This window comes from Xenopus tropicalis, chromosome 3 (genome assembly GCF_000004195.4).
Source record: "Xenopus tropicalis strain Nigerian chromosome 3, UCB_Xtro_10.0, whole genome shotgun sequence".
Lineage (NCBI taxonomy): Eukaryota > Metazoa > Chordata > Amphibia > Anura > Pipidae > Xenopus > Xenopus tropicalis.
In genome coordinates, this window is record NC_030679.2 from 37816124 (window position 1) to 37842008 (window position 25885).

At 40.7% G+C, this 25885-nt stretch overlaps 1 protein-coding gene across 3 annotated transcripts in view; it reads left to right on the forward strand.

Annotated features, from left to right (window-relative positions):
- shroom1 (shroom family member 1) overlaps positions 1 to 22709 on the forward strand; it is a 45044-nt gene extending 22335 nt beyond the window's left edge. For 2 of the 3 annotated variants that reach the window (XM_004912831.4, XM_002935260.5), the window contains 7 exons: positions 5443 to 7964; positions 9498 to 9562; positions 10641 to 11261; positions 13499 to 14050; positions 15661 to 15772; positions 17560 to 17832; positions 22056 to 22709. In XM_004912831.4, the coding sequence (XP_004912888.2) occupies positions 5544 to 7964; positions 9498 to 9562; positions 10641 to 11261; positions 13499 to 14050; positions 15661 to 15772; positions 17560 to 17832; positions 22056 to 22310 (4299 nt within the window). In that variant the 5' untranslated portion in view covers positions 5443 to 5543 and the 3' untranslated portion in view covers positions 22311 to 22709. Of the gene's footprint in view, positions 1 to 3241; positions 3364 to 5442; positions 7965 to 9497; positions 9563 to 10640; positions 11262 to 13498; positions 14051 to 15660; positions 15773 to 17559; positions 17833 to 22055 lie in introns of those variants that run through there. The other variant, XM_004912832.4, reaches the window with a different exon arrangement.
- The last annotated feature ends 3176 nt before the right edge of the window (positions 22710 to 25885 follow it).

Consider the following 25885-nt stretch of genomic DNA (forward strand, 5'->3'; position numbering starts at 1 on the left):
AGTATATACAGTATACAGCCCTGAGGCATGCACATAAAAAAATGCAGCTAGATGAGATATCTCTCACAGAATTAAAATGGTACTTTTCTACTATCCACTTAGCGCATGATAGTTGGGGTTTTGCTATTTGTTAGCCTCTTCCCATTCTTTGTTGGCCATGACATTCTCAGGGATATTACATCTAGGGGTGCACTGGTCAGGGCTGTATTTTTGTCCAGTGCTACCCTAGACACTGGATGGGATTGGACAACCACCCTTTGGTGACCATTGGGCAGTGGCAGTGCATGTCAAGCATTAAGCATTTTATGCCCACCATTTATCTGGCAGGACATGGTCATCCAATTGGACCCTAGCACTCTGTGCCTTGAGCACAAACCAAGAGAACTGCTACAGAGTGGATGAGAACTCCTTTACTGGAGAGCAGGTCAGCATTGGTGCTATTTTTATAAGTTTTATGGGCTATAGCCAGATTAGAGCAACACAGTGGATTTCTCTACATTTTGTTCCTAGAAAATCCTTAAGGTTGATGAAGGCAAAGTTGAAAGATATGTAGGTGGGACACTCAAGCTGGTTCAAGAACCATTTTTGAGATTTTTTGTGAGGTTTTAAATGGTGTGAAACAGGCCAGGACTAGGATTCAAAATATGCCCTGCCATTTTAAGTACCCTGAGGCCCAAACAGCCCCCACCAGCCCAATATATAGGGACTGGCATCTTACAGCAGCCTTTTGCAAAAATTCACAGATTGCCACTCCGTGCCTGGTGTTAAATGTCCATTGTGAGTAGTGTGTGCATTTGCCATGTATGATTAATGTGAATTAGTCACTTACATCAGTTTGTACATTGTTTGACAATGTGTTGAAAGTCCCTCCGATGCAGTGGACAGGGCCTGCTGATATAGACTGTGTGCCAGCAGGCATCTCAGGAATTTGGCCCAATATTTACCTATGGTGTTTGTACTTTGATAAGAAATAAGTAACTCATGACCATGTACATGACATAATGTTCCTGAGCAGGTAACACTCTCTGCTTTGTATTTCACACAATTATAAATCTTAACGTACGGATCAAATTTACAGGGTTCCCAAGGGCAGTGACCTAAAATACTGTCATGTTTTGCAGCAATTTTTTTTTATGTTGTATTGTGAATTGAACAGATAGAAATTCAGGTGAAATGCGACCCTCGTACATGCTGGGAACCTGGCTTTAGAGCTTCTCCTGTGAAATTCCTAGGTTCAATCAAACAAGTCCCCATTGCAATGCCATGATAGGGGGTGCTGAAGATTTACTAAGAGTTTAGCTGGCCATATATGTAAAGTTCCACTCTCCCCAAATGAGCAGATTTTTTACCAATATGCCAACCATGAGGTAGGTGATATTGGATCCCAGTGCAGTACAAGCATGCTTTGGGGCAAGGACCGCTCCAACAAGCTGATGTGTTTCTCGCCCGATGGGATTTGTAAACCTGCCTGATCTACATCTGTCTGATTTGTGCCAGATATTGGTCAAAGAGGCCCCATGGAGGTCTCCATACATTGGCCAATAAGCTGGTCTGTGTTACCAAACGAGCAGATCTTTCCCCAATATGCCCACCTTGAGGAGGGCAATATTGCCTGATCCAGATGTTTGGCACTCGGGCCAAACAGTTGGATCATTATTACCACCATACAGGCCGTCGGCTGTGGTTCTCACTGGGAAAACCAAACCTCTCTGATTGACATCTGGATGATTTTCAGCCAGACATCGGTCAGATAGGCCTGTCGGAGGGCCCCATATATGGGGTGGATAAGCTGCTGAATTGGTCCATTGGCAGCTTTTATCAGCCCTAGTATGAGCCCACCTTAAGATCCATTGCTGGCAGAAATGCATTAGCCTACAGATTACTGTCCGGTGTGTTTTCCTGATTTTGGATTGTTTGTTTGCTATATGATATGATTCCAAGGCAGAATTAGCCTGTGATGTCAGTGATACAGTACATTATATGAAATATAAACGTTTTTGGGAGATCCAAGTACAGGTATAGGGCCCGTTATCCAGAATACTCGGACCAAGGGTATTCCGGATAAGGGGTCTTTCCGTAATTTGGATCTCTATGCCTTAAGTCTACTAAAATATCAATAAAACATTAATTAAACCCAATAGGATTGGTTTGCATCCAGTAAGGATTATTTATATCTTAGTTGGGATCAATTACAAGGTCCAGTTTTATTACTACAGAGAAAAAGGGAAATCAGTTTTAAAATTCTGAATCATTTTGGTTAAAATGGAGTCTATGGGAGACGGGCTTTCCGTAATTTGGAACTTTCTGGATAACGGGTTTCCAAATATGGGGTCCGATACCTGTACCTTATATGATGTTACAAGATGAGTATAGACTTGGTATGTGGGCCTGCCCTGGCCTTAAAGAATAGCTGTGGTCACACCCCATGATATCATATAATGGGTGTAAACAAACAGTATGAAAACCGTGCAAATACAGGAGCAGCCCTTGTTCAGTCCATATCATTGTATATGAGCTTTACCTGTCATGTTGGTATCAAACACTTAGGGCGAAGACACACACGGTGATTAGTAGCCGCGACTAATCTGCGCAACGATAATGGCCCGCAATTTGTCCCAGCAACTTGAATAGCGACCTATGGCGGGTAAGTCGCCATGATCAGTCACTAATCGCCCCATGTGCCTTCACCCTTACTGTTGATATTTATAAATCTACTTACTGTGAAAAATGGTTGTATATGGGAGATGCAACATTATGTGTATTCCCGAACACAGATGGGAATAATGTCTATAAGCTATTTTTTATTCATTTAGTCACAATGAATGACACGTGTCATATATCAAGTAAGATGTAACTACATAGGTATGAAATTTCTACATTGCATTTCATTAACATAACAGGTTTTTTTTTTTTATCTAGAGGATCAGTTACAGTTTGCTGCGTTTTAGAATACATCAGAATCCCTTAAATATTTTGGCAGGATCAGTTTTAATATTGAAAGCTCTGGCAGCTCTGGTGTATGTGGGTATATGAATTGCAAGTCAGACTTGCAGAGAAATATATGAGTTGACACATATAAATGGAATGTCATTTGTCCTGTTCCTCTAGAAATACAACTTTCACCTGATGTAGAAGCAGTGAAATGGTTAAAAAGTGTAATGTGGCTTCTTCTGGTCAGTTTTGCTAATTTTTAACCAGGTTTGTGTTTGTTTTGCTGGCTGAACAACTAATCCCAGGCACATCACTCCCACATGTAGCGGCAGAGAGGAAAGGATTTTTCTTTAGTGTCTAGTTAAGATTGTTTGTTAGTTTAAAAATCAACTTGAATATGGTGAGCGGAAACCTGGCCGAAGATCAAGTGAGGTACTGTTGGTATTATTTCCTTGTATAGATGTGCTTATTAGTTTTTCCAGTTCAGTTCTTCTGTGGGTTTGGACTGCTTATACACATGAGGTGTCATTTATAAATCCCGGGGGCACAAGTGGAAGAGCGCTTAGATACACTCTTGTCCTTACCGCCTGCCTGAAGCTGGCCATTCACTATAAGATCTGCTTGTTTGGCAAAGTCACCAAACAAGCGGATCTTACTTCCCAATATGGGAAAAGGATAGGCTATTTTGGGCTAATTTGATCATTTTGTCCCTAAATGTTTCCTTACAAAGTAAATTTGAAACAAAGAAGGTATAGTAGACCATTGATTCAGCATCACCATTTCATTAGCTCTGCATCCTTAAGCAGAATCGTCCTTCACTCCAAATTTGCCTTTATACATAGTGATACTATGGTAACGTCAACCCCTGAGCAGCCGAGAGGGCCGAGATAGCCATACACAGGATGATTTTAGCTGCCGGTTTGGCTCCTTCAGTTGATAGCTTATCTGCCCTTGTATGGCGGGTATCTGGGGCAATCTGCTTGTTTGCAGCTTAACTGACCTCTTAGTAAATTGTCCTGGGAGCAGAATTTGCTTCAGGTGTCACCTTTGTCTTTTGAGCTTGTCACTTTAGAATGTATTGTAAAAATGTGTCCCCTAATTCAGCTGATATGCTCCTCAGATGGCACGTTTCTTACAGTGACAATGTGGGTTCCATATTCACACATAAATGTTATTAAGGTATTTTCATTTTAAACATGGGGGCAGGAATAAAGGACCTCATTGTTTAGACTAATTGTGCTGTATCATATTTTGTAATAAGAAAAAAATGCCTTGTTCTGACCACTAGGATGAATTTAATAATCACGTATCCCATTTTTATTTCTGGAGAAGGATACATAAGAAAATATGTCTTTAATTTTCCCACACGTTTGCGAGACTCAGTTGGAATGTATAAGTTGTCCCTGATCTCTGCATACCAATAGAGCCGGAACATTTTTCACATTTTTGAGTGACAGATTTTCACGAGGTAACTAAACCACTCAACAGATTAGAAAACAATACCATCATTTTATGTAAGTCGAGTCTTACAGGAAAGCAGCAGAATATCCTCTTGGCACAGGTAAACATGAAGCAGAGACGAGAAAGCATTTTTTGCATTTAGCGGTTATTTAGTTTCTATTCAAGCTACCAATTTTAAAAAGTGGGCAGAATAATCTTAGTTTTGTTGTATCAGAACCAATTGCTAATTCTGATCACAGCTGGTTTCCTCTATTACCAGCCCAAGGCAACCATAGCCCTTTAGGCACTTTGATTTTAAATGGAAGAATAAAGATCGCCTTTTAGCCGACTCCTGTGTCCGGTCGTTCTTGAAGTTCTATTTATAGCTTTGTGACTTTCTCTCCCCTTCGGTTACGGGTTCGGGGCTTTGAGCACCCGGACCACTCCTGGATTTGGGTGAGCTTTTTGTATTTAAATGGATTTTTCCTGACTTGTTAACCTTCTACGATTGATTGGGATTGTTTGCACTTGAGACGGGCTCAGGGTCTCTACACCCGAGTCTCTATCATTATTTGGTACGCTACACTATTATCCCTTTACATGGAGATATTTAATTTGTAATATAGTTTTTACCCTGTTGTGGGTTTCGTTTTGTGCCTCCAAATTGCCCCATAAGCCCCCCATCTTCCTTTCTGTTGATTCCCTGCCCATGCTCTGCACTGCTATCAGTTACTGAGCTTAGGGACCGTCTTACAATATACTGTATATACAGAATATAAATGTCATGATATAAGGCTGTTTAGCTTCTCAGCAGCTGGTTAGAGCACACTGTGTCACCAACACTTTCCAAGATGGGGAGCTCCTGTGACAACTGTAAAGACCTGAAACATTGCTGCTATTGAGATGCTGAACCTTTAGGCTGGTGCAATAAGTTCATTATATAAAATATGGCATTTTAAGTTTTATTCATTTTAGGATATAGTTCTCCTTTAAAGCACAGTTAATTTACAATTAGAGTGTACTAACCCATATGTTCATGAATAATAATAATTAAATTCTGCTTTCTTTTAGGTCTTTGTGTTTGAGCTACGCAGAAGAAAATGCTCATTTTCCAGGAACATTTTGAGGAATTTTAAGTAAATATCTAAAGTTTCCAAGGGCTTTGATTAGTGATGTCATCATTTGGTAATGCAATTGAGAGATGGAACATAAAAAGTACAGGAGTCGTTGCAGGTCTGGGACATTCTGAAAGAATATCCCCCATAAGATCTATGACCACATTGGTGGATTCGGCCTATAGCTCATTTTCTGGCAGTTCGTATGTTCCAGAATACCAAAACTCATTTCAGCATGACAGCTGTCACTTTAATGATGAACAGCTTTCTTACATGGACTCTGAATATGTAAGAGCAATCTATAATCCTAGTGTAGTAGACATGGATGGTGTATATCATGATATATTGTCAGGACATAGATGCTCGAATGTAGCACTATCTGGAAGAACTAGCAGTGCCAGCTGTGACCACCCATCACAAGTGCATCAAACTTCACCAGCAAAACTGGATAACTATCTTACTAACCTTGGTTCTGACCAGTTCAGTGGGACTTATGGGGAATCCATAAATATGAAGCATAAGCAGAATCACTCTAATAGTATATATATGCCTAACCACAAAGCATATGGCCTCCAACGTAACAGTCCTACAGGAGTAAGCAGTTTGCAGGAAAAAGAAAACCAAATGTATAATCAATCAAATTATATGGAAATAAAACATTATTTTAGTAGATCCTTAGATGTTCTTCAAACAGAAGGAGAGCTCAAGACACAAACCTCATGTACTCAGAATCTGCCGGATGAGGTCAGCTGCAAGTTCAGAAACACACATTCTACAAATAGAACGAGCAAAGACCTTTCCAAGGGAAACGATCTACAAAAAAGCAATGAAGAAAACACAGAGAGAGACAGCCCATATCTGACAAAAGAGGGTCCAGTTTCTCAAGGTCAATATGCATCAGATGTAAGGACAAGTTTTAAAAACATAAGACGCTCCCTTAAAAAGTCTGTGTCTGAAAAAATTGGTGCTCATGACAATAAAGGGGGTTGCTGGATTATGAAGCCAGGTCAAGACCCTCATTGTTATAATTCTGAGGGAACAGTTAAGGACGCAGAGTATGATGACGTCGAGCAGTGGGATATCAGGAAATCAAGACTTAATACAAGGGCAAGCCAGACTTTATATTGTGAGTCTAATAAAGATGCCTCTTGCCCTCCCTTGAATGCTTTGAATTCTAAGAATGAAGTTCTCGAAGCTGATAATACACTCTGTTTTCAAAAGGATGCAACTGTAAAGTCTATTCCCCTATTATCTCAGCATATTCAACAGGAAAAATCTAAAAGCCATCCCCTGTCTGATTTAAACTGTGAGAAGATTACCAAGGCAACAACACCTATGCTGTATCATCTTGCTGGAGGAAGGCATAGTGCCTTTATAGCCCCTGTACACAATACAAATCCAGCTAAACAGGAAAAACTCAAGCTTGAGTCAAAGACATTTGAAAGAACGAATAACTTCTCTATACTACAACAAACCGAGCCAAGACCAGATAACCATAAATTCCCCAAGAATAAAAGCCTAACACAACTTGCTGATCTCCATGACTCTGCAGAGGGTGGGAATTCTGGGAATTTAAATTCTTCAGCAGAAGAGTGCCTAATGAATGACTACATTGAGAAACTGAAGGTTGCCCAGAAGAAAGTATTGAGGGAAACCTCTTTTAAAAGAAAGGACTTGCAGATGAGTTTGCCTTGCAGATTCAAGTTGAATCCACCCAAAAGGCCTACCATTGATCATTTTCGATCCTATTCTTCATCCAGTGCAAATGAGGAGACGGCATTTCTCCAAACAAAAAACTCTGTTGACAGCACCTACAACAAAGATGATGCTGAAAAGGTCGCAGTTACTCGAATAGGAGGTCGGAAACGGATTACAAAGGAACAAAAGAAGCTGTGTTATTCAGAACCAGAGAAATTAGATCACCTTGGGATTCAAAAATCTAACTTTGCATGGAAGGAGGAACCTGCTATCGCAAATAAAAGGGAGATGAGTGATTCTGATGTTGCTGCAAATAAGATAAAGTATCTGGAGAGCAAAGAACGAACTGCCTCATCTTCAAACCTTTCTAAGACAGAACTCAAACAGATCCAGCATAATGCGCTTGTTGAATATATGGAAAGGAAAACAAACCAAAGGCCCAGCAGCAATCCACAATTCCAGATGGAAAGGACATCGGGATTGCCAAATTATAGTGAGTGGAATATCTACTCATCTGAAACCAGTTCTGGTGATGGTTCACAAAAGTACCTACGGAGGAGATCAGCTGGAGCTTCATCTTCCTATGATGCCACAGTAACATGGAATGATAGATTTGGAAAGACTTCACCTCTTGGGCGGCGCTCTGCTGTGGAACCAACTGCTGGTGTGCAACGCAGGAGTTTTTTTGATCAACGCACTTTAGATGGCAGTCAAGAACGTCTTGAAGGTTCTTCCCCATCTCTCAGTCAAAAAACATCAAAGTCAAGTCATCGTGAACAGGTACAGTAAATATATAGGCTATGCAGGTAAAGGAAATATTCCCTATGTTTAATGGAGGTAGTCTTACAATGTTTTCATTTATATTACACATATTTCTATACATAAGAAGCTACCTCATTGTTGGTCTTGCCTGAGGTAAGCATGTAACTGCAGGACCACTATTGATGACAGTAATTGCTGGGGGGTGGGGTGGGGGTGATGGAAGGATTATCAGGCTTTTAGACTAATCTGACCAACACCTTTCAGTAGTTTTCAACTTTAGATTAGTAGAGTAATATCACTGGGTCCTTGTTAAAGGCTGGCTGCGATACAAAAGCTAGGAGGGGGAAAATGGCTTTTTTTTGTTCTGAAATAGGTCAGTTAGGGGCAGATTTATCAAAATGTGAGATTAGCGCTCATCACAAGTTTGCCCACTTTTTGTTCATTCCTATGGGATTTTTAGAAGCATATTTATCAATGGTTGAAACATAGAGTTCACCATTTGGTAAATACACTTTTATAAATTCCACAGGAATTAATAGAAAGTTGGAGAATTTTTCTGTTGTAAGTTCTAACCTCACATTTTTTTTTTTTTTTTTTTTTTGAATTTGCAAGTTTTTCAATTATATCTGTTACAACGTTGATAAATGTGTCATCTTGCCTTTGCATCTTGTTAGTAGTAAAATTCTGAAAAATTGTAACATTTGAATTTGAACATTAATAACAAAACTAAAAACTTTCAGCTCATACTTAGTTTTCCTGGGCCTTGTGAGAATTAACTTTCATTGTTGAAGTGTGGCCAACATTCTGTTTATTGGTTGACTCCTGGGGGTCCACAATTTTGCTGGTCGGTTTCTTGATGTTGTAAGTTTTGAAAGTACTGGGATGTTTCTATTAAAAGTGGGTGTTCCTTAAGTATTTCCGTGTCGTACCATGTAGTTGTCTAAATGTATAGACTGTAAGGTATCTGATTGTTTGGGGTAAGACAGACATGAAACCTAAATTCTTTATGGGTTTATTAACCCAATCATACCCATTTTAAAGGCATTTAAAAATCCCAGGTGTCAATCATATATTGGTGGGGCAGACAGTCACTTTCACTTTCCATTCAGCACTCGCTTTTTCCCTCCCTCCTCACCATCTTATTGTGTAGCCACTGCATCAGGCCCCCCATTCTGGTGCATATGCAAGATTTTGGGGTGATACAAAGCTTGCCTTAGTAAGTGTCCACAAAATGGCAGCTCCCAGCTTGCTGTGATTGTGTAATTGCAAGACTGAAGGAAACAGAATTTATATTATTTCTATAGTGTAAGTGAACTTGTTTTTTAAGGTTACAGGTCCTCTTTAAAGTCAAACAAGGGGTACTGAACCTATGGCCGTGAGGTGAAAGGTGCTCTTTCATTTTTGGGGTTTGAACACCTGTTTTGCAAGAAGCTCGAAACCATAGCATAAAAACTGCTAGGGGCCACTGGTTAAAATATAGAATAGCTCTAAATACAAATGCAACCTGTACAAAACCAGTGTGACATTTACTTTTACTTTAATTCATTTCAGGTCTCGTATGTAAATATGGAATTTCTTCCCTCCGCACTTTCCAAGAATCACATTTATAATGACCGGTAAGAGAATTAAAGTGTGTTTTCTATTCACATGAGCTATACCATTTTGCTAGCTGCTGGGAGGCTTTCAAAGCATTACTGGATAAAACAGTTTATGGGGTTGGATGAGGTTAGTCCAATCCGCTTTCAGCAAATATCATAAATTCCTAGCCAGTAGATTCCACTTGTCATAGTTCTGTTGGCTTGCAAAACTCAAACAAGGGATAACACTTTGCTCTCTATTGGGGTAATGTGATAAAAGAGGCAAAGTTAGTCACTGGTCTGGTAACCTAGAGATGGGGAAAACTAGGTGGAGACATACTGGTGCAGATAAGCCAAAAAGTATGGACATATTGTAAGCCTGCAGTGCCACCTGCTGGGCAGTTTGGATTTACACCATAATTATACTCTATTAAAATCAAAGGACAAGCTGAGTAAAAAGCATCATTTTTACATCAGTTTTTACATTGAAATTTTACTCTTAGCTTCACATTCAATACATAGCTTGATAAATGCACATTATTATTCACACAGTATAGCATGGGGTTAGTAAGCGGCATATACTTGTACACAGCTTGCTATATAGGTTATCAAGGTTATCATCGATTCTGCCCTGTCCTTCACTCCTCATAACCAGTTACCAAATCATATCACTTTCACCTAACAAATATTTCCAAAATACGATCATTTATCACCCAAGATGCTGCCAAAATTCTTATTCACTCTCTTATAATATCTCGCCTGGACTACTGTAACTCCCTATTAATTGGCCCCTCCAAAGACTGTCCCCTCTCCAGTCCGTAATGAATACTGCTGCCAGGCTCATACACCTCTCCAACCGCTCCTCCTCTGCCATGCCACTCTGCACTGGCCTCCCCTACCATCCAGGAATCGAGGATAAAATTCAAACTAATGACTCTGGCATTCAAAGCAGTTCATAACTCTGCCCCACCCTACATCTCTGAACTTATCTCTAGGTACCATTCAACCCGCTTGTTACGCTCCTCATTCCAACTAGCAGCCCAAGTGTTCTCAATAAAAGGCCAATGCAGGAAAGCAATGTTACCACCAGCACAAATTAACTGTATTCTTCTGACAGGCTGACTGTACCCGGGGACAACACCAGCGCCGACACTGAGAGAATTCGTGCTTCCAAAAGCAGAGGGAAGTCTATGGAAGAAATAGGGACTGCAGACATTGTAACGCTTGCAGAGCTGAGCCATAGCTCAGATCAACTTTACCACATTAAAGGGCCTGTGATATCGCCAAGGCTGGAAAACACAAGGACTGCAGCTGTGTCCCATCAAGACAACGTCTTGGCTAGCACTCAGAACGAAACAGGAAATCTGCCCAGACAAACACATCAAGAAAGTGTTCTGGGGCCCCGCAGATCAGACTTAGCAAATTTGGGACAAGAGGCACATTCCTGGCCCTTGAGAGCTAGTGCTGCTTCCTCAGGCATAGATAATCCCTGCTCTTCTCCTCCTTCGGCAAAGGTTCACCCCTGGGCTCCTGAGCCATTGCATTGCTTGGACACAGAAGATGAGGTCTTTACACAAGCCAGCACTGCCAGAAATGAAGATCCCAGCTCCACTGCCCTTAGCCATCTGCACGATATTGGAAACCCTGTGTGTGAAGAGGAAGATACTGCATTATGCTTTTCTTTCTTACCTGAGCAGGGTCATCTAGAACGGCTGATTGTCAATGAGGCTGCACCAAGGTAACTGATGTAATGACTTCAGTCCTTTGGACAGTAATACACCAGATAGCAAAGCAGAGGCCAACATATCTACATCCTTTATCAAAGTCTAACTGCTCGGATTCCTGGGTGTTAGTGGGCTGGTTTCAAGCATTTTTAATTAAATGTTCAGCAGTCTGTGTGTTAGACACAAGGCATAAGTCCAGTTTTATATTTAACAAAGACATTGTTAATGATCAAGTCTTTTAAATACTCAGACATGAACAGCCCATCATCAGATGTATGTACTAGCAGGGTTAAGTGATCATAATAATGATATGTGGTGAAAGGAGAGCAGTTGTTATGTTTGAGAGAGCGGTTATGTCTGGTTCATAGTCTATTCATCAGAGTTCCAATGTTACATAGTTACATAGTTACATAGGGTTGAAAAAAGACCTGTGTCCATCAAGTTCAACCCATCCAAGTAAACCCAGCACACCTAACCCACACCTACCAATCTATACTCACATACATAAACTATAAATACAACCACTAGTACTAACTGTAGATATTAGTATCACAATAGCCTTGGATATTCTGATTGATCAAGAACTCATCCAGGCCCCTCTTAAAGGCATTAACAGAATCTGCCATTACCACATCACTAGGAAGGGCATTCCATAACCTCACTGCCCTCACCGTGAAAAACCACCTACGCTGCTTCAAATGGAAGCTCCGTTCCTCTAATCTAAAGGGGTGACCTCTGGTGCGTTGATTGTTTTTATGGGAAAAAAGAACATCCCCCAACTGCCTATAATCCCCTCTAATGTACTTGTACAGAGTAATCATGTACATTATACCGCTTCCACATATTTTATTTTAGTACTTAGCAGGGATCCCTGTATTTGTTAGAACATTACTAATACCTTCAGTAAGCTTCCAGTTGGTAATAGTGTTGGCTGGAGCCCCAACTTTTAGGTTATGGGGATGCATCCAACAACTGATTATTTTCACCCAAGGTGAATGGGTTGTTTACTTTAAAGCATGTTTTGAATCACTGGCACATTCTATAATACATAATGTTGATGCCTACACCAAGGTTATTATACAACCATATACATGGATTCTCCTATAGTACAGTGCTTATGAGATAAAGAACACATCAAGGAAAGTGAATAAGATTACCTCGGACAGGTAGTCTTCTGTTCTATTTCTGTCCAACTAAATATACCTTATGCAGAAGCACTCTCTTGTTTCTTATGGATTATTGCTGCCCAGTATGTCCTGTTTTCATGATATATATATAGATATAGATATATATCTATATATAGATATAGAAACAACAACAAGAGATCCTCTGCACTCACCCATTATCAATATATATAGGACATTAAGACATTCGGTGCATTAAGCTACTAAGAAATGCCCTTCCCTGTAAGCAAAACAGGGATTGTTTGTCCATATATTGCAATATACTTCAAGCTGGCCAACTGCGTCAAAGTCATCCCTTCTGACCAGTCCTACAATGACTTATGCGATTCATTAAGAATTCTACTGCTTCAATATACATTTAGCCAAGGGACTAAGTTTTACCTGCAACTTTCTTGCTTTCAAGGTTAAAACCCCCATATGGTTGCCCTTTTATTGGCTCCACTGGGATCACCTGACTGCAGTTGGGAAGGGTGGGAGCTACAACATGGAGCTGGCCACTGCTCCTGTATAAGCTATAGCAAAAAAAGGGAAAGTTGTGCTCAACCACTAAATTTTAAACCATTAGGCGGGGGTGCAATGAGGCTGTGAGCACAAAATACATAGAAACAACAACAAGAGATCCTCTGCACTCACCCATTATCAATATATATAGGACATTAAGACATTCGGTGCATTAAGCTACTAAGAAATGCCCTTCCCTGTAAGCAAAACAGGGATTGTTTGTCCGTACATTGCAATATACTTCAAGCTGGCCATCTGCGTCAAAGTCATCCCTTCTGACCAGTTCCTACACTGACTTATGCGATTCATTAAGAATTCTACTGCTTCAATATACATTTAGCCAAGGGACTAAGTTTTACCTGCAACTTTCTTGCTTTCAAGGTTAAAACCCCCATATGGTTGCTCTTTTATTGGCTCCACTGGGATCACCTGACTGCAGCTGGGAAGGGTGGGAGATATATATAGATAGATAGATAACACATTAATGTCCCTCATTGCACTCATGCAAGCCACTCTTTTGTTACTCAAGCCTCAGTGGTTTACCCAAGCTTTATATTTCATTTTAGCTCCGAGACTGATGAAGGTGTTTTGGACACTGCTGCTGTGAATGCGACGACAACGCAACCTCCTGAGACTTCAGAAGACAACAAGCCACATGGCTTTAGTGCTGAGAATCAAGAAGTTGAAGAAGGCAGAGAACCTATGCTAGCAGAGTTTGTAGACAGCTCACAGCAGCTAGAGTTGAGGTCCCTTCCTTCTAGCCAGGTTAACGTAATGCAGACTACAGAGCCATATGTCGGTGATGACAAGAGCAGTGGAAATGAAGATTCCATGGAGCAAAAATCACAGGACATTGAGCAGAAAAGTAAGGAACCAGAAGAGGAAGATTTACCCAAGGTGAAGTTAAAATCTCCAGAAGATGAAAGACGAGAGGAACTGGTTAAAGACATAGTTGCCAAGGATAAATCTCTGATGAATTGTCTCCAGCCGATTTCTGTCAGAGAATCTGCTATGGATCTCATGAAAAGCCTCTTCCCTATGGACTTCACTGAAGCGGAAAAATCTAGAACTAGAGGACTTCTTAGAAAAGACAACAGTGAAACATTAAGGAAAAACAAGTAAGTACAAAAAAAATCTGTTATCAACAATTTGTTTTATTCTCATCATAAAAGTTTGCCATTCATGTGTAAGGGATGCTTAGTACATACTTATAAATACTCATTTAAATGGGTGCAAGTACCACTAAAATCTGAGGTGACCCTAATGTTAATTCTTAGGTTATCCCAATTTTTCATGTATTATTTGGTTCTATGTACTAAATGTTGTTTTAACCTTAAAGTAACTGCTCATACATGAGGTCTTGTTTACAAAGGTGGGGTCAGGGTGCAAAGTGCCCTGTTTTTTTTGGAACCTGGACTCATGGTTTGTGCCCAAAGTGCAGTACTTTTCACTCCTAGAACAGAGCACAAAGAGCTTGGCTTATAAATACAGCACTGTCTGTACTCAGGGTGAACATAAATGTACACTAAGGGTAAATTAAAGTAAAGTAGAAGTAAAGTAGTAACGGACCCCCTGTATAATATAATATACCCCCCATATAATATAATAACATTAGACTTCACTTTGGATTATATAGAAGCACCTGGCCTGCTGCACCCTTAAACGGATTCTCTATTTATTTTTTTCACTAATTATTCTCTTTATGCCCTTTAGAAGTATTTTTATTCATTTTTATTATTTTACCCACTCCATAAAGGTTGTGGATTATGGAGTTGGGCTACAACAATAAGCAAATGTAATTATTTGCAACTTTCCAATATACATTCATTAAAAACTTATTTGTAATTTCTCTGACAAATTGTCTAGACAACTTCTCCTATAGACAATAAGAGGAGGCAGTTTTCTCTGCAGCCTGTAAGTGCACAATGAGCTTATAGGTAACAGTGTCCTGAAGGGATAGGATATTACTGTGCTTTTCAGCCAAACTAAGTAAGGATATAGATTTTACTTTCACGTGTATTAATTACAGGTATTTATAAAGTGGGTACATATTGTGTGAAAAGGGAGTATACTGTACATCAAATGTACAAAGTTCACGCAAATGTAGATTCAAACAAGAGGTAATAATGGCCCTGCTCAATAGAGCTTATGGTATAAATATCAGACCATGCCCATTTTTGCGACCACACCCCCTAAATACCACTCCCATTTTACTAAATTTGGCAGGTTATTTTAAGTTTGAACACATTTCTGGGGGTTGTGGGGTCTTGTTATATGTGTGAAATTGCCCTTTAAGCTGCAAGTCTTAGTTCCCCTAAGAGACTTGTTTAGCTTATTACTTAGGATTGTATCTAAGTACAGGTGTTGAGTATTCTGCGCTCCCTGCCAAAAGCCTGCTTATCTAATTAAGTTTGAGAAACTTTGTATCTTTTTCGGTTAAGCTGTTAAAATCGGGACTGTCCCACGAAAATCGGGACAGTTGTGAGGTATGCTGTGATAAGTAGGGTTCTAGTCACTTTCTCGAATCATATTCCCTCCTGCTCGTTACACCCACCCCCCTATGGCGAGAGCACACATTTGGCCAATATGGGTGAGTCCAGTCTTACCTCAGGTGCGCTTTCCCTCTTGGCCTGGCACTGCTAAGCCCGAAAGGCAAATAAGATTCATAAACTTAGCGGTAACTGACATTGTTTGAGTAAAATATTAACTTCATTTTATTGTTCTGTAGTTCAGACCTTGAAAGTTCTTCTAAACTTCCTTCAAAAATAACCGTGATGCTTCAGAAGAGTTCTGCGCGGAGGCCAGATGGGGAAAGCCTAGATGACATCACTTCAAAGAAGGTATGTGGCCTTTACGTTAGTTATGTGTAAAGTATCTTCCTTGTATTGTAATGGAGGCTGAAATGAGACATGTCTATCAAGCCCAGCCTTTTGTACAAGCAAATTCTTCCTAAACACCTGAGAAAGGTGAATAAAATCCATCTAAAGTTGTCTCAAATTCTGTCGAAGGATCTACTAGTGTAAAAAGCAGCTCGGAGTTTATAATGTTTGTATTTGACTGTAATTTATAATATGAGGGCTGTGGCTCTAAAATAATTTATAGTACAGATATAGGACCTGTTATCCAGAATTCTCAGGACCTGGGGCTTTCTGGATAAGGGATCTTTCTGTAATTTGGATCTCCATAACTTAAATTAAAAATCATTTAAACATTAAATAAACTCTGTAGGATTGTTTTTTTCTCCAATAAGGATTAATTATATCTTAGTTGGGATCAAGTACAAACAACAGTTTTATTATTAAAATCGGAATTATTTGATTAAAATATAGTCAATGAGCTTTCTGGATAATGAGTTTCCGGATAATGGATCCCTTACCTGTAATACTTTGTAAACTGCAGTGACATGTCCTGCGTGTGGTACAAGCACAATTTGTGCAGATAAATCTGATAATTGATGATATTAATGAGAGTTGTTTGTAAGGAGTTTTTAATAAGGCATTTGCTTTCCAGTTACGGAGCATAAAAAATTACTTTTTAGATTCTCTTCCGTTTTTCAAGATGTTTTTACCTTTGAGGGCAGTATTTTATCAGAGTGGATATTCTATTAGGAGAGGGAACAAAAGGCTGCTCCTATTTTCATATATCTCATATACATCAACACAAATATACAAAGTTCTAACATGTTGTTAAGACTTATGTTTCCTTTTTGCGGTCTTGGTGAGAAAGCCAGGCTGGCACAGAAATTCAGTTGATCCCAGCATGTGTAGGAGATGGCACAATCTTTATTCTGCACTCTATTTCAATGAATCATTATCAAGCCTTTCTTCACTAAAATGCATGCTGTGACATAATGTGCAGGCATTTAAGGTTCTTGGCACACAGGGCGATTTTCTAGCATTTTGTCACCCACTGTGTAGCTCCATGGGCAGGAGACATAATACTCAAAATACTCCCACATTCACTCTGAAAGCAACTGCTGCAAGTAGTCAAGTAACAGGCACTCAGCACTAAAAGATGTGCCACTGAGAGTTTTTAAACAATAAATTACTTGACCGGACCGGGCACTTGCAGGCGATTGGATAGTGGATAGGAGCTGGGGTTTAAGCATTTGATCTCTTGCCCAAGGAACTACAAAAAAAACCCACTTAAGATGACAGAATGCTGAAAGCTGCCTTGTGTGCCATTACTGTTAAGAAGCTTCATGCAGAAAAACATCATTAAACAAACTGGGCCCCACAACAAAGCTTTAGGAAACTTCTCCATTTTACCAGTGTGCATTTCAAAATCAGGACTCCCACTTGTCCCTCCTTTGTGTGTCTCTTATTGTTTGTCTGTAGTTAGACATCAAGCCATTCTGTTGTGAGGGAACATTTACACTTTGATGTAGGTTAAAAGCAGAGCTTTAGGAGATTTATTTAGCAGATATACAAGTAAATCCAGTAACACCTTTATAGAAGCCAGTAATGCTCCAACATGGTTTATATATATTTCCATGAATAAAAATGATGGTCTTAAGATTCTTTGTTGTTGATGCTCCCCTATACTCAAAAACATTGATACAGCTTGTCTGCTCATTATCTGATGCACTCATAATTTTGTTTTTACATCGCATTGTCGTCTCTTTCAGATGGAACTTCTTTCTAACATCGGTTCCAAGCTAGAGGACCTTTGTGAGCAAAAAGAAATCCTTTTGGCTGATAATAGTAAGAACACGACGCACGGCAATAATATTCAGGCACTAGTGAAAGAGTTGTGTAAGCCCAATGAGTTTGAGCGCTACATGATGTTCATTGGGGATCTGGAGAAAGTGGTGAGCCTGCTATTTTCCCTGTCGACAAGGCTGACTCGGGTTGAAAATGCTTTAAGCAAGGTTGATGAAAATACAGATGCAGAAGAGATGGTAAGTAAGCATTCTGTGCTTTGCCCCTGGGTCAGATTGGACCTCTTAGGGCTCACCAAAAAGTCCGACACCAGGACCCACCTGTAAAACATTAAAATGGAGACAGTGCCATATGATATAAGTGTTTATTTATGTCTGTGCTGCAAATAAGAAAGGGCGCAGGAGAATTGACTTAGGCTGGACCCACCAGGAGATGCTCTGGCCATCTGGTGGGCCTGTCTAACTTTACTCCCCCTCCAAATGTATTCCCTGAAACTGTCACTTACTGAGCAGGTAGCAGTATAAATAGAATTAACATGCCAACCACTAAAACAGGTTAATGTTTGGGAGCCTGCTTGCTAATTTCAGTGTTTGGTGTGTCAATACTCTTTATACTCCCTCTGCTAAGCAGTTTCTGTTAATTTTTTAACAAAGTTTTTGTTATTTTCCTAACTGGCTTTTACAATGTGATGTCTGTTTAGGATGAGAAAATAACTGGACCTGGACACTTTCATTTTTTGGTGTGACTGTTCCTTTAAGGAAATATTTTGATAGTAACAAAAGTCTAATGATAAAGTGAACACTAGAGGGAACTATTTGAGCAGCTATAGAATACACAATCCGTGGAACTGCTAGAGGCAGAGAAATGCTGAGTACAGATATACATTCTGTGTTTAGAATTCTGCAGAAATCTTCAAAAGGAAAATGTATCTTAATATATACTTTGAGTTGTATGTTTCAGAAAGGATAACAGAAATATTGTACAGAATATGTGGGCAATATTTAAAGGATAACTAATATTTTTACAAGTCAAAATAATTATGGTAAGATAATATATAAAGTAAAACAAAAACGAAAAACAAAAGTAAATTTCTCTGCATGTGATAATAAATGCTCCAACTCAGAAAATACAATCCGTACCAATCTAAACAGTGAGGTCCGGGTGTAAAAACCCCGGACGTATCGCAAATGCTGTTCAAGGAACACAATGGTCAAGCATAGTCAGTACAAGTCAAAATAGCTCACCGGTATCCCTGGCTGGTCCGGGTGCTCAGGGCCCCGAACCCGTAGCTGAAGGGGAAAAAAAGCCGATTTCAAACGTAGTGGACACCAAGCGCTCCGGACTCCGGGGTCTCTCAAAATCAAATCTTTATTGTAGCATTAAAAGAAGGAACGCCTAACGCGTTTCATATGCCAAGCACACTTACTCATAGGCTTAAATCTTAAGCCTATTAGTAAGTGTGCTTGGCATACGAAACGCATTAGGCGTTCCTTCTTTTAATGCTACAATAAAGATTTGATTTTATGAGAGACCCCGGAGTCCGGAGCGCTTGGTGTCCACTATGTTTGAAATCAAAATAATTATGCTCTAATATGTCATAAGGGTTTTAACTGTCAGCAACATACAAAATTAGAGGTTATTTAAACTCTGACAACAAATGAATGTAGAATTTCTCAGAGCACACTTCTAAGCACAAAAAACCTTTCTTTTCTGAGAGTTAAGGTGGCCATACATGAGCAGATCCGCTCGCTTGGCGATGTCGCCAAGCGAGCGGATCTTCCCCCGATATCGCCACCTACGGGTGGGCGATATCGGGGAGCATTTAGGGGCCAAATGATCGGATTATGTGGGCGGCAATGGGGCAGTCGGATCGGGGACCGCATCAACGAGCCGATGCGGTCCCCGATCCGACCGGATTTTCTAACCTGGCCGATCGAGATCTGGCCAATTTCAGGCCAGATATTGGTCGGCCAGGCCGCTCTGCTCTCCCCATACACGGGCCGATTAGCTGCCGAATCGGTCCAAGGGACCGATATCGGCAGCTATAGTCGGCCCGTGTATGGGGACCTTTAGTCTTTTCTTGTCTGTATACAGTTGGCCACAACAACCAGTAGGCGGCACTGTTGTTACATAAGTTATAGCACTAAGGCAAATGTGCCCACTGTTAGTAAATGAGCCCAACTGGCTCGCGCAGAAAGCAGTCATTTTCAGTCCCCCAGTCTCTCTGACTCTAGGAGGCCAGAGGTGGAACTGATGTACAACTTTCCTTTGCTGGGTGTTGTTCCTAATGCTAGCTCCATTCAACTGGGGTCGCTAAAAATAAAGTGTTGTCACTTTGCATATGTTGAGGTTATTCTTGTCCCTTGGCTCTCAGTAATCGCTAATTGTTAGCTGCACGGCTCTGAGATGCACAGGGATTAGTCAGGTGACGTGACATTCCACTCTGAATCATCTATAAGCCAATTAAATGGATTGCCCCACTGCCGGTGCTTGGGGCTGATGGGTAATGGTTGCTTAGTGCTGCTAACGATAAGTTACAGCCCAAGGCATAAGAACTCCTGAATGCCAACTGCAATACATGCAAACCCTTCACCTACTGACCTGGGATTTTTAGCAGGGACAACACACGACTCCTAGCATTAAGAAGAGTAAATATACCAGCACACTCAGTAGCCACAGACTTCTTTTCTCTTTTCTTGGGGGTTGGAGACATAAGAGGAAAGTAACCATTATGAAGGCGACAATGGAGTAGTTATGAAAACAGAATAGAGTAGGGGAAAACACAGGGGGAAGGAAACAACAGCAGAAAAGGAAGGACTGGAATGAAAGGGAATAGAGGGTGAAGTATAGGGGAAAGGTAGAAAAATGCATTGGAAGGGGGCGAGAAACAGCAGAGAATGAGGAAATGGAGAGAGAAGCTGAATGGTGGAAGAAGCACAAGGAAGAAGAAGAAAAAAAAAAAGAATAGGTAGGTAGAAAAAGGCATACAAAAAGGAAGGTAGGGAACATTTAAAAAAGAAGAAATGTAAAAGTAAATAAAAACAGGGGAGAAGTGCAGAAGTACAGCAAATAACAGGAGAAGGGATCTAGGGAGTGAATACAGAAGGGAAGGTAGGTCCATAGGTGCCATGGGATATGTTTCTGTGCCCCAGGTTCTGTGATACCCTTTTCTATTCAGTATAATGGGCATTATTAGAAATATTCAAAAGCTGCCATAAAAATTAGTTTGATTTAGCATATCATGTGGGGAAATACATGCTTCCAAATGACTGATGACTGACTCTGTTCTTCACTCACTGAGTGCCATTAATGCAAATGAAACAGCAGCTCACAACCAATCACATCTTTGCTTTTGTTTACTAACTTGTAGGTGACCTTTCAAATCTATTTGCTGATTGGTTGCTATGAGATGTTTGTCTCCGATGTTAATAAATACACCCCTTATTTGCTTCATAACTGCGAATTTGCTTCAAACATCAAGAGCCCCAGTCATTCTTTACACCGGGGGTCCCCAACCACCGGGCCGTGGGCTGTGCTGAATCGGCCCACCTCTGGTCCCAATTACCGATCCGAACTCTCTGATGTGTTACACAGTCATGACAATGCACAATTTTTTCTTTTGCCACACGCCTATTTTTGGCGCTACCGTACCAGTTGTGACGTGACCATGCCCATTTTGATTCAGCTGCACCCATTTTGACTTGACTTTTTTTTTTAAGGGCGACAAATTTTTCACAATGAATTTTCACAGAAGTTTCGCCAATGGGAAAATGCGGAAATTTGCTGCAAATCCATGCCTGCCGAAAAATTTGCTTATGACTAATAGTGACAAGGACCAAAGTGCTTAAAGCTCCATACTAAGCAGCAGGGGATGTAACCACTTAGGTGGGAGTAAGAAAAACAAGGGGGCTGGGCGCATCTAGTTGCAGGGAAACAAGCTCAGGTCTCCCACTGATTTTGTATTATGATAAGCTGTATTATATTTTATAATAATAGAAATAAAGTGCATAATATAAAATTATATACTATGCACTAGTTTTGCCACCCCCCCGGTCCTTGGAAAAATTGACTTGCTTGAGACCGGTCCGTGGTGCAAAAAAGGTTGGGGACCACTGCTTTACAATATTTGCACAAAGGCTAAAACTAAACTAGCGCCCATGCCACACCATTCCTAATGCCAAGCTCTAACTGTAACAGGAAGTAGTGTGGGAGCAAAAGGCAGAACTCTGTCCATTCATTGGCTGATGGGGCCTAGCATGTATGTGTGCCTTGGCTTGTTTGTGTGCACTGTGAATTTAGGAGTACCCAATGGCATAAACTGCTAAATAAAAGGTATATTTTTATATTGTTTATTTAGATGAAGCAGGACAAGCTTGTTCATGCAATATATTTTAATAGGGACCTGCAATGTTCAGAGGCATAGTTTTCCTTTAACTGTTATTTGTTTGATTCCTTCTGCTAGCAATCCCTAAAGGAGCGCCACAATCTCCTGTCCAGTCAAAGAGAAGATGCCAAAGACTTAAAGGCAAACTTAGACCGCAGAGAACAAGTTGTCACGGGAATCCTTGTAAAATACCTGAATGAGGAGCAGCTGCAGGACTACAAGCACTTTGTCAGACTGAAGACCTCCCTCCTAATTGAACAAAAGAACCTGGAGGAGAAGATAAAACTGTACGAGGAGCAGTTAGAGAGCATCCACGATAGCATCCCACCTTAATCATCAGCCAACGCAACATCAGCCCTTATCCCTTCCCACCGGCCGCTGCCGCCGCTACATATGAAAATTCTCTCTGGGTTCCGTGTCATTGAAATTTCTCGGTGTTGATTAAACTGCTGCTAAAACTTACCAAGGTTAATTCTGGTTATCCCGTGTTTAGGCGGGACTTGCTAAAGGCCACTCCGTGACCGTGTTAATTGGGCTTCTTGGCAAGAAAGAGACAGGATGGATGCTACACAAGATGGACAGTGCTTAGCTATAAATTGTGTGCCTTTTATTTTGCATAAGTTATCAATGTTTTGTCTTTTTTCAATGTTATCGACGACTAACAAGTGTGTCCTTGTCATTTGGATTCCTGACAGAATGATTTAAATAAAAATGTTTGTTTTTGCCCAGGAATTTTTGGAGATGCCTCGGCTTGAGAATTGACGCTAGGGTATATAGAAAGCCTTCGGTATGGGTGCTCCTGCTGTAATACTAGAATAGGGTATTACTTAGCAGGTGTAGCTCCCTAATAGTCAGGGCAGGCCAGATGCAGCCCTATGGGGGGCATTTGGTGGCCCCAAGACTTCTCAAAGGCTCTGTAGATTTTTTTATTTTTTTTTTGTATGGCATGATTTTGATATAGTTTGCCCCTGGGTCAGTGAGTTTGATATTTTGCCTGTTAAAGAGGTGGTTCACCTTCAGGTTACGTTTTAGTACTTTATAGAATAGCCTATTCTTATTTTCAGTTTCCTTCCTCTCTCAGGCTTTCAAATGGGCATTTTCTATTCATATGTCTGTCTGCCTGGTTGCTAGGTTAAATTGGACCCTAGCAACCAGATAGCTACTGAAATTCCAAACTGGAGAACTGCTGAACAAAAAGCTAAACAATTCAAATAAAAAGAAATGAAGACCAATTGTCTGAGATCAGTACTCTCTACATCATACTAAAAGATAATTTGAAAGTGAACAACCCCTTAAATGAGAAGGAAAGGCTAAATGACTGGGGGCTGCCAAACCTTAGGGGTGCCTGTTAGGTTACTAACACTGGCACCTTCCACTGATGAAGCCTTTCCTTCTCCTTGCATCAGCCAAGGTTTTTACCATAACCATTTCCATATGTCAGCAAGAGGTGATAGGAAGGGTTGGGCAGCCTGAGAGGCCATTGGCAGTGCCAACATGGCAGAGTGTCAAGCCATAGAGCAATTTTGGCAGTTTTGATAACTAGCTGGACACTATAAGCTACAGCCTGGGATTTTCCCCTATGACATTATCATTAATATGCATTTTGCTATCCATCAGTCACAACTTGGCTTCGCCTCAATACTTCATTTTTAACCTTGATTCCTCAAAAAGGTTTTTCCTCCTTCCACCAGTGATGGGAAGTTCAGCAAAGTGTAAAGCTTTTAATCACAATCCTCCATGCACACCAGATTGTATGGTGAAAATGTCACTTTCCTGCTTATCTAGAGGTTCCAGACATGGGCTGCGGGGAGGCGACTGTTTAGTCTTTCTATAGAAGACAAATGGCATTGCTTACATTTCTGCAGGCTTGTGCTGATTTTATACTGAGGTTTTTCCCTTCATATTGAACATTATACAAGCCTTTAATAACACCAACCCCCATATGCAATAAAAGGCACTAAGTTTGCCCAGGAGCAGTAACCTGTAGCAACCGGTAAATGCTACCTGCTGATTGATTGCTATGGGTTACTGCTTCTCAGCAGACATATTGCCTTTTATTACATAACCCTGAATTGAGTATTATCCCGGGTTCTGTTGTAGCATAGGGAAACTTTGTCCTGAGTTTAAAATAGACCTTATTTTCTAGATAAATAGATCGACCCAGGCAGCCACAGACATCTGCTCATGTTAATGCTAAGGTATGAAAGTCGCTTGTATGTTCTGCTCATTTATCCCTGACCTGCTTGCTCATTGTGTTTGACCCCCAGGGGTGTAAGTACAGGGGGTGCACAAACTCACGTGCATTTCTGAGGGCCATAGGTGAATTGAAGGAGTGAGATAAACTGGGTGTGTGACAAGGAAGAGGGCCCAGGACAACAATCTTCACTGTGGCCAAAGGTTCTCTAGTTACAATACTGTTGGCTCCATTGTTGCATCAAAATTGTTGCCTCACACAGAGTTGTGCTGGCCCCTCTACTCGTATTGACTACTAAATAAATGAACAACAGCATTGATTATGTACAAGTTTCCCCATTAAAACAAGCATAAAAAATTTACCTGGGGGTACCAAATAAGGGCTGTGATTGGCTATTTGGTAGCCCCTATGTTGACTGGCAGCTTACAGAAGGCTCTGTCAGTGCACCTGGTTTTTATACAACCAAAACTTGCCTCCAAGTCAGGAATTCTAAAATAAGCACCTTTCTTGATGCCTCTGTGAGCAACATGTTACTCATGAGTCGCTGGCTGGGGATCACTGCTTCATATCATAAAACATGGTAGAAATAACTGAGGAATTCCATGACCATAGAAAGGCACAAAGCCACAGGCCAAGTCATGGAACTCCTAGGTGGTTCTAATGTCCTTATCCTGTATCAGTTGTGCATGGAACCAGCTGACAACAAATCATACTCCTAATGTAACCTGGTTGGTTAGTACAACGCATGCTGCTGTTGTGTTTTATTGATAACCCTACAGAAAGTAGTGCAAATATGGTATCTTACAGCCAGAAGTCTTTTTCCGAAAGCTCTGATTTACGGGAAGACCATCTCCCATAGATTTTGTTTTAAACTGTTAGAAGAAAATGCTGTTCTAGGACAATTTGTAGTTTGTTTTTATCTTTCTAATTACTTAAAATTCAGTTGTACAGTTCTCACTGGCTGCATCTTTGATGTAATTTAAAGGCAGGCCGGAATGGGTTATAAAAGCAAAATGTCACTGCTTGCGTATGTCCATGCACTGACTGGCAGTGACCGGAGGCAGTTGTGGCGGTTTGCATGATGTTCCCAGGGACTTCTTATGCTAAGACTTGTCTATGATTAACAGAGCACTGCCTTCATGGGGTGTTGCTATTCATCATTCTCCGGTTTCCCTTTAATCAGAGAGGGACTGCCTCTTGTTTCTGAGTTGACTCTGCTCCTTTACAAAGCTCTCACACCTGCAGACTGCCAGTGTACAATTCACGTTGCCACATTATATTACTATAAGGTCTCTTACACACAGGCATTTCGCTCTGTGTTCTGCGTTCCACTGCGGGGGTGTGCAGGACAAAACGCAGCCCATTCTTCCCTATTGGTCCATACCCATTCATGCTAGTCCTGGGCTACTAATCTGTACATTCTGGCAAATGCCAGAGAGGCTGCGGTAAGATGCCATAGACCGTCACTATTTATTGGCCTGGTGGGGGCTGTTTGGGCCTCTGTGTGCTTAATATGCCAGGGCCCATTTTAAATTCTAGTCTAGACCTGATTCAGAGGCATGCAAGCACCAAATACAGGTGGGACGCAGGAGAGATCCACTGCAGGAGAAAGCAGGGCCTTAGTAATACAACTGCCCCCAGGGAACAGCAATAAATAGGAGCCATAGGGTAATGTCACACGTTTGTGTTAAAGATGCCAGAATTGGCTCATTAT